This window comes from Euleptes europaea, chromosome 13 (genome assembly GCF_029931775.1).
Source record: "Euleptes europaea isolate rEulEur1 chromosome 13, rEulEur1.hap1, whole genome shotgun sequence".
NCBI classification, from domain to species: domain Eukaryota; kingdom Metazoa; phylum Chordata; class Lepidosauria; order Squamata; family Sphaerodactylidae; genus Euleptes; species Euleptes europaea.
Window position 1 is genome coordinate 58,140,265 of NC_079324.1, and position 13,219 is coordinate 58,153,483.

The 13,219-nt window shown below is 46.7% G+C and overlaps 1 protein-coding gene across 1 annotated transcript in view; it reads right to left on the reverse strand.

The window, feature by feature from the left end:
- The window catches only part of TMEM132C (transmembrane protein 132C), a 201,691-nt gene that overhangs the window by 8,242 nt on the left and 180,230 nt on the right, over positions 1-13,219 (reverse strand). Inside the window, exons 6-8 of the mRNA XM_056859083.1 lie at positions 4,621-4,826; positions 2,269-2,542; positions 1,182-1,373 (exon numbers count right to left, since the gene is read on the reverse strand). Coding sequence (XP_056715061.1) covers positions 1,182-1,373; positions 2,269-2,542; positions 4,621-4,826 — 672 coding nt within the window. The remainder of the gene's footprint in view (positions 1-1,181; positions 1,374-2,268; positions 2,543-4,620; positions 4,827-13,219) is intronic.

The following is a 13,219-nucleotide window of genomic DNA, read 5'->3' on the forward strand; positions in this document are numbered from 1 at the left end:
TCTTTTCATCTGAGCTGGGCTACAGCTCATTGGGCGCCCAAACAAAAGAGACATTCTGGGGGAGAGGGGGGGAGATGGATCTCAACTCGCCGGTTCATGTTTTAGCTTCTCAAGCAGCTACTCCGTGCTTGCACTCAAAGCCATCAGAAGGAATGCAAGAAGGAACCCCTCTACTGTGTCTGGCTCATGCTCAGTACGAGAACCTCAATGCCTCTAGCTTCCACCTTAGAATCATAGAATCATAGAGTTGGAAGGGACCACCAGGACCATCTAGTCCAACCCCCTGCACGATGCAGGAAATTCACAACTACCTCCCCCATCCCAGTGACCCTTACTCCATGCCCAGAAGATGGCCAAGATGCCCTCCCTCTCATGATCTGCCTAAGGTCATAGAATCAGCACTGCTGACAGATGGCCATCTAGCCTCTGCTTAAAAACCTCCAGGAAAGGAGAGCTCACCACCTCCCGAGGAAGCCTGTTCCACTGAGGAACCCGCTCTGTAAGGATGTTCTTCCTAATGTCTAGGTGGAAACTCTTTTGATTTAATTTTGACCCGTTGGTTCTGGTCCGACCTTTTGGGGCAACAGAAAACAACTCAGCACCATCCTCTACATGACAGCCCTTCAAGTACTTGAAGATGGTTATCGTATCACCTTTCAGTCTTCTCCTCTCCAGGCTAAACATACCGAGCTCCTTCCACCTTTCCTCATAGGACTTGGTCTCCAGACGCCTCACCATCTTTGTTGCCCTCCTCTGAGCATGGAATAGGGGTCACTGGGGATGTGTAGGGGAGGTACTTGTAAATTTCCTGAATTGTGCAGGGGGTTGGACTAGATGACCCTGGTGGTCCCTTCCAACTCTATGATTCTAACTAAAACCACCTCTTATGAACCCTGGATCCTCTCTGTCTGAAATTCTGAGGCACAGATTTACCCAGGACTGGCTCCAGAAAACAGGGACTAGCCCTGGTATAGACAGTTGCAATATATGAATTTTCGAGCGTCTTTCAACATGTAGACTAGAAAGCTTCTTTAAATATTTTTTAAAAAACTCTAGATGTAGGAATTTTCAGGAAGCTGAATTCTGTGTCTTTTAAGCACCCTTGTGGCCTACCCCAGCTGCTACGAATATCCAGGAGACATGCCAGCAGGCAACAAACACAAGAAGAGCCTGCCAACTACCTGTTTGGGGGTGTGGAGAAGGTCCTGAGCCACGGCCGTCGCCACGATCGCCCGGTTGCTCGCAGTGCTGGGCTGAAGGAAGAGTGCCAGCCCCGCTACCAGCTGCACCCCCATGTCTGTGATGGTCACTTTGTCATCCAACACCGTCACGGTCTTCTCTGCCAAGATGGAGTCCGAAAGTGGCGAGAGGACCTTTGGAGGAAGCCATGAAGGGATGCGGTTAGAAAGGGGCTCCAAAGCTACCGTGACCTTCTCCCCTTAATTTATTTATTATTTATTTTTTAAAATTCCTAACCTGCCCTTCCCTGCTATGGCCAGGGTCAGGGTGGGTAATAGGGTTGCCAACTTCCAGCTGGTGGCTGGAGATCTCCCGCTATTACAACTGATCGCTAGCCGATAGAGATCAGTTCCCCTGGAGAAAATGGCCGCTTTGCCAATTGGACTCTATGGCATTGAAGTCCCTCCCCTCCCCAAACCTCCTGCCGGTGGCGAAGAGGGATCTGGCAACCCTAATAATTAAGGAAATTAAATGTTACGATCAGCCAATCAAAGAATGTTTTGGTACTGTAGAGATATGTCTGTATTGGTGTCATGCATTATGTGTTCTTTTGTATTGTATGTTACATTTGTATTTTATTGATCCAGACTGAGATTATTAATACAGCATAAGCCAGTAAAACACATGTGCCATTTATACAAAAGGTGAAAAAATTATAGCAGTTCAACCAAAAACATTCCTAATTAAAATTTCCAAATAATTTATAATAGACTGAAATTGACCAAATTATGATTTGATCTAATTGCAATTGCCCAACATTAGGGGTTGAAGTTAATATGCTGTTGCACAAAATTTGGCTACCTGTTTTGCCATCTGGGCATTCCCTTCCCAGAGGAGACTCTTAATCTTCCCTTCATCTGAGCTGACTGTGATTTGGCTGAGCAGGGGAATGATTAACTTACAACGCGTTTCCTCGTACAAGGAGCACCTGAGCAAAACATGCTCTATAGACTCCCAAGCATTTTATTGAATTGCAAAATAAAATTTAATTTTTTTAAAAAACAACCCGCACGCAACTCCTGGACTGACCTGGACCATCGTCATGCCAACCTCCTGCCCAATCAGGATCTTGCCTCCCCGCAGCTGGGCCACGTGAGGCTCCTCCAGCTTCATAAAGTCAGCCACCAAGTCCGTAATGTCGAACTGCCAGTCGGAGCCCAGCAAATAGCTCAGCTGGCCCCAGGGGCTGGCATCCTCGGCGACAAATTGGGTGAGGACTCGCACCATGGCGTGCTGGTACTGGAGGGCGCAGCCCCGCCCTCTCCGCTCCTCGTCGTCCTCATCGTCACTGTCCCGGGTTTGCCTGCAAAGCAGCATATACAGTTATTTCCAACCAGGCGGATATCCAGAAGAAGAAAGAAGAAGAAGAAGAGTTGGTTTTTAGATGGCGACTTTCTCTACCACTTAAGGGAGAATCAAACCAGCTTATAATCACCTTCCCTTCCCCTCCCCCAATAGACACTTTGTGGGGTTGTTTTCTGTTGCCCCAAAAGTTCAGACCAGAACCAATGGGTTAAAATTAAATCAGAAGAGTTTCCATCTAGAAGTTAGGAAGAATTTTCTAACAGTTAGAGAGGTTACCCGCCCTGACCTGGATGGCCCAGGCTAGCCTGATCTCGTCATATCTCAGAAGCTAAGCAGGGTCAGCCCTGGTTAGTATTTGGATGGGAGACCACTAAGGAATACCAGGGTTGCTGTGCAGAGGAAGGCACTGGCAAACCACCTCTTGCCATAAAAACTCCAAAAGGGGTCGCCATAGGTTGGCTGCGACATGAAGGCACTTTACACACAGAGAGGGGTTCCTCAGTGGAACAGGCTTCCTCGGGAGGTGGTAAGCTCTCCTTCCCTGGAGGTTTTTAAGCAGAGGCTAGATGGCCTTCTGTCAACAATGCTGATTCTATGAACTTGGGCAGTTCATGGGAGGGGGGCATCTTGGCCATCTTCTGGGCACTGTGTGTGTGTGGGGGAGGTAGTTATGAGTTTCCTGCATTGTGCAGGGGGTTGGACTAGATGACTCTGGTGGTCCCTTCCAACTCTATGATTCTAGGTAGGTGGGCTGAGGGAATGTGACTAGCCCAAGGTCACCCAGCTGGATTCATATGTAGGAGTGGGGAAACCAACACAGTTCACCAGATTAGCCTCCACTGCTCATGTGGTGGAGTGGGGAATCAAACCCGGTTCTCCAGATCAGACTCCACCGCTCTTCACCACGACACCATGCTGGCTCTAGAGCAGGGGTCCCCAGTGTGGTGCCTGTGGGTGCTTGGAGATGCCAGAGATCGAACCTGTAGCCTTCTGTACGCTGAAACATAGTTATATCTCATGTGGCTGATCTTCCCTAGAAATTGGGAGGAGAAAGAGCAGGGGGGAACAGCCCCAACTGAGCGCTGCAGGGAAAGATTCTGTCAAGGTTGTATGAGGAGCAGTTAAAGTGCTCAGGGGCTGTTTAGCTTGGAAAGAAGGCGGTTAAGGGGAAACGTGATAGAAGTCTATAAAATGATGCATGGTATGGAGAGGGTGGACAAAACAAAGCTTTTCGCCCTCTCTCATCATACTAGAACATGGGGTCATCTGCTGAAGCTGGAGGGTGAGAGATTCAAAACAGATAAAAGGAAGTATTTCTTCACACAACACATAGTTAAATTGTGGAACTCCCTGCCCCAGGATGTGGTGATGGCTGCCAACTTGGAAGGCTTGAAGAGGGGAGTGGACATGTTCATGGAGGAGAGGGCTATCCATGGCTACTAGTTAGAATGGATACTAGTCATGATGCACACCTATTCTCTCCAGGATCAGAGGAGTGTGCCTATTATATTGGGTGCGGTGGAACACAGGCAGGATGGTGCTGCTGTAGTCGTCTTGTTTGTGGCTTCCTAGAGGCACCTGGTTGGCCACTGTGTGACCAGACTGCTGGGCTTGATGGTCTGATCCAGCAGGGCCTTTCTTATGTTCTTATGTTAAAGAGCTCTTATTTATCTAATGGTGCTACAGAACATTCCTGGGGTAGATCAAACAGAAAACTTGGAAGGCTTGAAGAAGAGAGTGGACATGTTCATGGAGGAGAGGGCTATTTATGGCTACTACTAGTCAAAATGGAGAGTAGTCATGATGCATACCTATTCTCTCCAAGATCAGAGGAGCATGCCGAACATACTGGGTGTGTTGGAACACAGGCAGGACAATGCTGCTGCAGTTGTCTTGTTTGTGGGCTTCCTAGAGGCACCTGGTTGGCCACTGTGTGAACAGACTGCTGGACTCGATGGACCTTGGTCTGATCCAGCATGGCCTTTCTTATGTTCTAAAGGCATGGATAGATTTCCGCACACTTGTAATGTAGTCCCCCTAGGGGGATGCCATAGAGGTTAAGTGTCAAAAACTCACCTCTTGTTGGAGACAATGGGAACCCTCCAGCCCTTAATTTGGCTCAGCTCAGTGTCGGACACCTCAATTTGAAGAGGGAGACGCGGCACCCACACCGTGACTTGCAGGGGAGCGCTCAGGTACTGGTAGGTGAAGTTCACCATGGCGTCCACTTTGCCTTTCACTTCTTTGCCGTTGACAAAAACGTAGTCACACCGGTCAGAAACCTGCAGGAGAAGGAGGCAGAAATCTCAGCAGAGAGCATGCTGACCCTTAAATAGGTAGCGGATATGTTTTTATCCCACTCTTGTTTCCAAGGAGTTCAGGGCAATATGCCTAGTCGTCTGCGAGAAACAGAAGGGTTGGGTTCAGTTACCATATGTTAAAGATAAAAGTAGTTTAGGGAAAAAACACAATGTAAGAAGCGATAGCTAGATTAGTTTGGTTCATGGAAGGTAGATACCAAAGGCACGGCAATACATTCTAAGAATAAGTCTCAACTCAAAACCTTTCAAACAGTTTGTTTTTACTAGGTGCCTTTTGACAAGTGGAGGTGCTAGCATACTGGGGTGCAGGAAAGAAGTCATATCCCACGAGAAAGCAACCTAATCAGACAAAGAACACAAATGAATTTGTTTTGATGCATCCAAGCAGCTTAATGAATTATTGGTTCCCTTCTCAGGACCAGCAATCAGGACGGGAGATCGACTGGTGGGTGTTCAAGCAATACTGCTTATGATAAATATTGTTAATTGAGATAAATATCAACAATATTGATAAATATTGTTCATTTTGGGGGGGGTGTCTTTTTTTTCAAAGTTCAGTTCAGTTGGCTGATGGCACAGTTGCTAGCCTATCAGAGCTGCTCCATCTGATCTGCAGACCCTCTGCCACCACTGGAACATTCATTCCAATGGACCCTCTCCCTCATATTCCTGTGAAGGTACATTTCGCCTGGAGAGGAGATGACTGAGAGGTGATATGATTACCATCTTCAAGTATTTGAAGGGCTGTCATAGAAAGGATGGGGCGAACTTGTTTTCTCTTGCCCTAGAAGGTCGGACCAGAACCAACAGATTGAAATTAAATCAAAAGAGTTTCCATCTAGACATTAGGAAGAATTTTCTAACAGTTAGAGCGGTTCCTCAGTGGAATTTGGCTTCCTTGGGAGGTGGTGGGCTCTCCTTCTTTGGAGGTTTTGAAGCAGAAACTAGATGGATATCTGTCATCAATGCTGATTCTATGACCTTAGGCAGCTTATGAGAGGGAGGGCAGGAAGGGTTGTGTCAGTGTTTGTTTCTTGTGGCCCTTTCTTACATGCCCAGGGAAGTGCCAATCACCACTTTGGGGTCAGGAAGCAATTTTCCTCTAGGACAGATCGGCCAGGGATCCTGGCGGGTTATTTGCCATCTTCTGGACATGGAGCAGGGGTCACTGGGATGGGGAGGGAGAGGTAGTTGTGAATTTCCTGCATTGTGGATGAAGGTCCCTTCCAACTCTATGCTCCTATGATTCTATGATCTGAGATCTACTTCTCTCCACCTCCCAATTTGACCAGTCTTTCAAATAAGCATGACTATTGCATTGTTAGGAAGATGTACAGATACCCTCTTTGAACACACACACACACACACACACTAGGGGCACAAATTGCTCACACACCTGAGTTTCATCGCTTCTCACAGCATGCACAACGATTCAGAATTGACATATTATTATTATTTTTTCCAGTTTCTTCATTAGTCTTCAGAGATGATAAATTCTCGGGACAGTTAGGTAGGGAAAATGGAAAGCCGAGGAAAAATAATTCCTCCCATAATAGCCCATTATCTATTTATAAGTATTTACATTTCGTTTAAAGCCGTTCCACAATTTTTTTAATCCCTTCCCCACCCTCCTGAGCGCTGCAGTGGATTTATCATCAGCATGTAAATACTGTCCTGAAATACAAGCACGGCATTAGCATAGTCAATTTAAGAGTTATATCAGTAATCACTCCTTTAATCAATGTTGTAATTTATGGACCATTGAGTTTTCTCATTTATTACCTAGCCAAGTACAAGTGGGAAGGAATGGGTCTTTTTTTTTTAAAGGGGGGAAAAAACCCTCCAGAAGATATAAATCATTAAGAAAGATGCAGATAGGATGAAGGGGCTCCGTGTGATAAAGTCGTTGTCATAGCGATTCCTAAAGGTGTCATAAACGTCAGGGGAAATCTTGCAGCATGTTCATCATGCAGAAAGTGGCTGGTGAGGGGGGGGGACTTTCACATTCCTAAAGACCAATGGCATAACTGCCGAAATTAACCGTAAGCCCGACAGGCAACTTCAATTCCCATTCTTCTCCTTCCCCTCCCCGATATCCCGTCTTCACTAAAAACTATTTCATTTTCGTTAATGAGGACCATTAGCAACTAAACGGCCCTCCTCCTTTCCTGCCTGAATGCGAACTGATAAACAGGATGTTGCGGGCATTAGATGTTCCATAGAGGCATCATGGAATTGGTCATCTGAGAAACTTGGCTTTCCTAGAAGCACAAAAGTTGGAAGCGGAGAAGAAGAAGAGGAAGAGGAAGAGGAGGAGGAGGTGGAGGAGGAGTTGGTTTTTGTATGCCAATTTTCTCTATTTTAAGGAGAATCAAACCAGCTTATAATTGCCTTCCCTTCCTCTCCCCACAAGAGACACCTTGTGAGAGAGGTGGGGCTGAGAGAGTTCGGAGAGAACTGTGACTAGCCCAAGGTCACCTAGCAGGCTTCATGTTTAGGAGTGGGGAATCAAACCCGGTTCTCCAGGTTAGAGTCCACTGCTCTTACCCACTACCCCACACTGGTACTAGGTTTTGAATGACGGTACCATACATGGGTGTGGTCCTTTAAGGTGGGGTCCCCAACATGGTGACCATGGGTGCTATAGCACCTGCCAAATCCTTTCTTGGTGCCCATCAAGTATTTTTAGAAAAGGGGCTGGGCTCATTCAGAGAGTTCGGAGAGAACTGTGAGTAGCCCAAGGTCGCCCAGCAGGCTCCATGTGGAAGAGTGGGGAATCAAACCCAGTTTTTCAGATTACAGTCCGCCGCTCTTAACAGCTATGCCATGCTGTAGCAATGAGACTTCTGATAGCCAACATGAAGAAATGGGACCCTCTGGGCATCATCCTCTCTGCCATTTAAAGGACCCTCCTGCAACAGTAGTTGCTAACCAAAACTCTGAGGGGTGCAAGACAGCCATTCTCATTGCTTTGCAGAGACAAATGTGTGCGATAAAACGATTCACCTTCAGCTTGACCCAGCGGTAATGGACCCAGATATATGATTTAATATTATTTGGAGCCAAACGCTGTGTCACAAAGAGTACAAATGCGTTGGCCGAGGGGGCGCAAGGCTGGAGATTGGCCAGCATCTACAATTCGTAAAAGCTTCTGGGCTATCGTCCAACCTCCGGCTTCCCTTGCGACGCCGTCGCTGGCCGTTCCGAAACAGAAAAATTCAGCATATCTCAGACAAATGGCTTTTACAGATGACATTATAATGACAGGCACAGGTTATTGCTTATCACATTTTGTGCAGCTGCACAAGTTGGCTTTGGCAACTTAGAAGATTCTAGGGGCGTGTTCGCAAGGAATGCTGAGAACGCCCTTTGGGCCTTTCTGTCTCATTTCCTCCACCTGACCCCAGTTCTGGTATGATTTCCCCCCTCCTGATCTTTCACTCCCCACACAGAAGCTGCACAGATCAGCAGCATTCCGTAGCTGACACACAGCAGCTGAGAAGACAACATAATGTTACAGCAATTTGGTCAGTGGCTAGAGGGGATTGGAAACCAGCAAGCAGATAGGTAGCTTTTGGCCTAGAGATATAAATGCATACAGTGATGCATTGCCTATATTCATGAGAGTTGTAAAAGCGATTTAAAATTAAATAATCCAGTTGCAGGAGGGAAGAACAAGCTGCTCAAGCCGGGGAACTTTAGTACATTGGAGAGCTCCTTGAGCTCTGATGTGGTTGCTCTGATAAAGGCCAAATTCCAATAGAATCTGCATAACCCTAAACCCAACCTGATGGCCAATTATGGTAAAGCGCTCATTGGCTCAAATAGTATTTGGGTCCCCAATTGTGAGAGACCCTGGCAACATATAATCCTCCCTTTTTTCAAGCGTTCCAAATGGCCTGTGTCCTAAATAAGGCAGCCAGTGTGTTGCAGTGGTTAGAACATCAGACTATAGGATCTAGGAGACCCACTCATTTCCCCCACCTCAGTGCTCTGTTGTTCGACCTCCAGAGGAACTGGTTGGCCACTGTGTGAGACAGGATGCTGGACTAGATGGACCCCTGGTCTGATCCAGCAGGGCTCTTCTTATGTTATTAGGTTCTTATCACTTTGCAAGCTTCACAACCAAGAGATGAGTCTCCTACCATGCAATCCCAAGCACAGTTAAAATCTTCTAAGCCCACTGAAGTAAATGGGGAGCATGGCCAGAATGCTAGGGTCCTACCAATGGACAGGATGTCTGCATAGGGCTACTCTCTCCCATTGACCAGTGAAATGCAACTGAAGGAGAGCCAGGCTGGGATCTGAAATTCTTTCTTCCTTTTCTACTGCGCCCAGTACTGTCTAAATGTTGTTGATCTACAACCAACAGCTGGAATGTAAAATTTTATTCCAACCGCGTAAACTTTTGTGTCCTAAATCAATCCCACCATAGGCAGTTTACAGCCTTCCCTCCTTCTGTTGGGATTCTCAGAAATCTGCTCCTTCTTGGCCTGACGCTTGTTTTTATTTTTCTCCCATAGCCAGCCATAAAAAACCATAATGGACAGTTTTAAATCCTATCAAACTATTGGCCTTAAAAGACTCGAGTTCAAGGACTGGAGGATGGGGAAGGAGTGAAGAGGGAACAGGGAATAATTGAAAAGGACGGAGCCCTTTGCCGTAATGCACCTCTTTCAAATATAGCACTGCAGTGGGAACAAAGCTGGGAGGCAGAGGGGAAGCGGTAGCCAATCTAGAGAAGGTCTAGGCATGCCTGATTCAGCCTCCGTGGTCTGTGGAGGGGGAATTGAGGGAAGAGGGCCCCACCTTGAAAGACCTAGGCTGAGAGTTTGTTTCATTCACTCTTCTCCTGATTTTTCATGCCTCTGCACAGCCAGGGGCATGGAGCCTTGGGCATGAGGCCAAGAGCTCCTGGCCTGATGGATTAACCTTGTGGATAGCCTGGATGTCTTCTCCATCAGATCTCGAAAGCTAAGCAGGGTCAGCCTTGGTTATTATTTGGATGAGAGACCACCAAGTAATTCCAGGGTCGCTAAGCAGAGCCAGGCAATGGCAAACCAGTTCTAGTGCAAAATGAGTGCCTGTACGCAAATGTGGATGGGCCGTGGCTCAGTGGTAGAGCATCTGCTTGGCATGCAGAAGGTCCGAGGTTCAATTCCCGGCATCTCCAGTTAAAGAGACCAGGCAAGCAGGTGACATAAAAGACCTCTACCTGAGACCCTGGAGAGCCACTGCCAGTCTGAGTAGACAATACTGACTTTGATAGACCAAGGGTCTGATTCAGTATAAGGCAGCTTCGGGTGTGTTCAGAAAGGAACATTTAGGCATAACTTGATTATACCTTTCGGTGTATCTTCAAAGTGGCTGTTAAATAATAAACTATGGATAGAGTAACAGCCTTATCTTTACCAGACAGCAGACAGATTAAATGGTAGTTGTGAGAACATACAGCAAAGTGTGAAATCAATGGAGTAATAAAAGATCTTATAGAAAAATGTCAGTCGCAACTGAATAAAAAAATGGGTGTTTCTGTCTTTGCCTTTCCACATGGGCAATCTGTTTGATTGTACAATCTGTTTGATTGTACTATCTAAGAATTTGCCAAATAATTCATTGAGGGCTAAGGCATTATGTCTGGCCAAGAAGAAAAGGCTTTGAAAGGTTGGAATGGTAAAGAATTCTAGATAATCCGGAAGCACTGGAAAAGCTGGGGCGCTCTCTCCCCTGAAAAAGGGTGCACATTTCCTTTTGGGCAATGGCCAACCACCTCTTAATGTCTCTTGCCTTGAAAACCCAATGGGGCCGCGACATAGCTGCGACTTGACGGCAAAAATAAATAAATAAAATTAAGCACAATCTGATTGAAATTCCCCTCGTTGTCTTTATTTGCTCTCCCCATTAGCTTTCATTGATTAATTTTGTAAGCAAATCAGTTTCATAATGCAGACCGAAGATACCAAAGGATTTGCACCTGAGCCGCTTCCAACAACCCGATACCATTAAGCGCTTCAAAACGATCAATCATTCATTGCAGGACGGCTGCATGAGAGAAACAGCTGAACACATCTCTTTTACAAACTATTTCACTGTAATGTTTTTTCTCCCAAAGTTCTTTTTGTTTTCGGCTGACTCTCCAGATGTGGGTTTTGCTTTTCGGTAAATCAGCCCTAGCTACGGGGGGCAAAAATACTCCTCAAACGTACAGTGCAGCCATTACCTGCTGATCTACTTAGGAAATATTCCGCTGTCAGCTATCTTTTTGTCAAAGGTAGAAGCTTCCAAGTTATATGGTAGAGCCCACCTTCATTCCGTTTAATATTAATAGACACACAATAAAATAGAAGTCATTTGACTACAGATAAAGTATCTACTTCAGGGCAGGGTAATTTGTTCTGGATGTTGGTAGGACTTCCCGCACAGTTTTCCAGTGCTGTGAGCCCTCTGCAATTTGAAAAAGTCCTTCATATTTTGAGGTGTTGGAGAACTAGAAGATTCTTTCTCGGTGGGCTTGACTTTTTGACCTCTCAGACCTATGACTTGATTTGAACCTAGATTTTCCAGAGTTCCGGAATATTGATTGTATGCCCAAATTCAACCTGGCTTATAGAAGAAGAAGAAGAGTTGGTTTTTATATGCCGACTTTCTCTGCCACTTAAGGAAGACTCCAACCCGTTTATAATTGCCTTGCCTTCCCCTCCCCACAACAGACACCCTGTAAGATAGGTGGGGCTGAGAGAGCTCTAACAGAGCTATGACTAGCCCAAGGTCACCCAGCTGACTTCATGTAGAGGAGTGGGGAAACAAACCCGGTTCACCAAATTAGCATCCGCCACTCACGGGGAGGAGTGGGGAATCAAACTCAGTTCTCCAGATTAGATTCCACTGCTCCAAACCACTGTTGTTAACCACTACACCACGCTGGCTCTGAAAGAGCCCCTCTGAGCATGGTCCAGGAACCTGTCTTTCACACCTGGGCATTCATAGTGAGCACTGATGACTGTACTATTGGGATAAAGGCCACTCAAAGGAAATAGGATTACTTTGAAGCACATAACCCAAGTTCAGCACTGCAGGGATGGACAGCTCCATTACCGGGATTAATTCATGGGCTGTAAGAACTGAGCAGCCCTGACCTGGATGACCCAGGCTAGCCCGATCTCATCAGATCTTGGAAGCCAAGCAGGGTCGGCCCTGGTTAGCACTTGGATGGGAGACCGCCATGGAAATCCAGAGTTGCTACACTGAACCAGGCCCTGGCAAACCACCTCTGTTCGTCTCTTCTCTTGAAAGCCCCATGCATTGGTTGTGTCTTGACAGCAGTCTCCCCCACTAAGAGCTGAACTACCAAGGAAGAGTGAATGTGGTAGAATCCTTTTGGGCTATACCATTTGACAGAAGACGGGGGGAAATCACATTTTAATGCTTCCCGACTTTCTCTACCACTTAAGGAAGAATCAAACAGGCTTACAGTCACCTTCCCTTCCCCTCCCACAACAGGCACCCTGTGAGGTAGGTGGGGTTGAGAGAGCTCTAAGAGCTGTGACTAGCCCAAGGTCACCCAGCTAATTTCATGTGTAGGAGTGGGGAAACCAACCTGCTTCAGATTTGCCGCTCATGTGGAGGAGTGGGGAATCATACCCGGTTCTCCAGATTAGAATCCACAAACTTACAACGAAGTCCAGACTATGGACTGAACGCCACTGCTCCAGAGCTACCCATAAAAGAAGCCAGATCTGCCCTAGGTTTCCAGCATAGGTGAGCCAGCATGGTGTAGTGGTTAAAAGCAGTGGTTTGGAGCGGTGGACTCTGATCTGGAGCACCGGGTTTGATTCCCCACTCCTCCACATGAGCGGTGGACGCTAATCTGCTGAACCGGGTTAGTTTCCCCACGAAGCCAGCTGGGTGACCTTGGGCTAGTCACAGTTCTCTCTGAACTCTCTCAGCCCCACATACCTCACAGGGTGTCTGTTGTGGGGAGGGGAAGGGAAGGAGATTGTAAGCCGCTTTGAGCCTTCCTTAAGTGGTGGAAAAAGTCCGCATATAATAACCAACTCTCCTTTTCCTTCTCCTTCTTCTTCATAGTGAACAGATGCCTGCTCTCACAGATAGGGGCAATGGTTATTAATAGAGGCTGATAGATCATATTGGAGACTCCTAGCTTAGCAAGCAGGATTCGGCTGTTACTCATGCTTTAGTGCCACTGTAAATACACTTTGGTCCACTTCTAAAAGGTTAGGACCATGATTTGGAGGCTGAGCATTTTTATAGCTCATGAAGATGGGTGTAAATCTGGACTCAAAGGAACTATGGGGCTGTCGACGGTAGAGCCATCAGCAAATGAACATAGAACC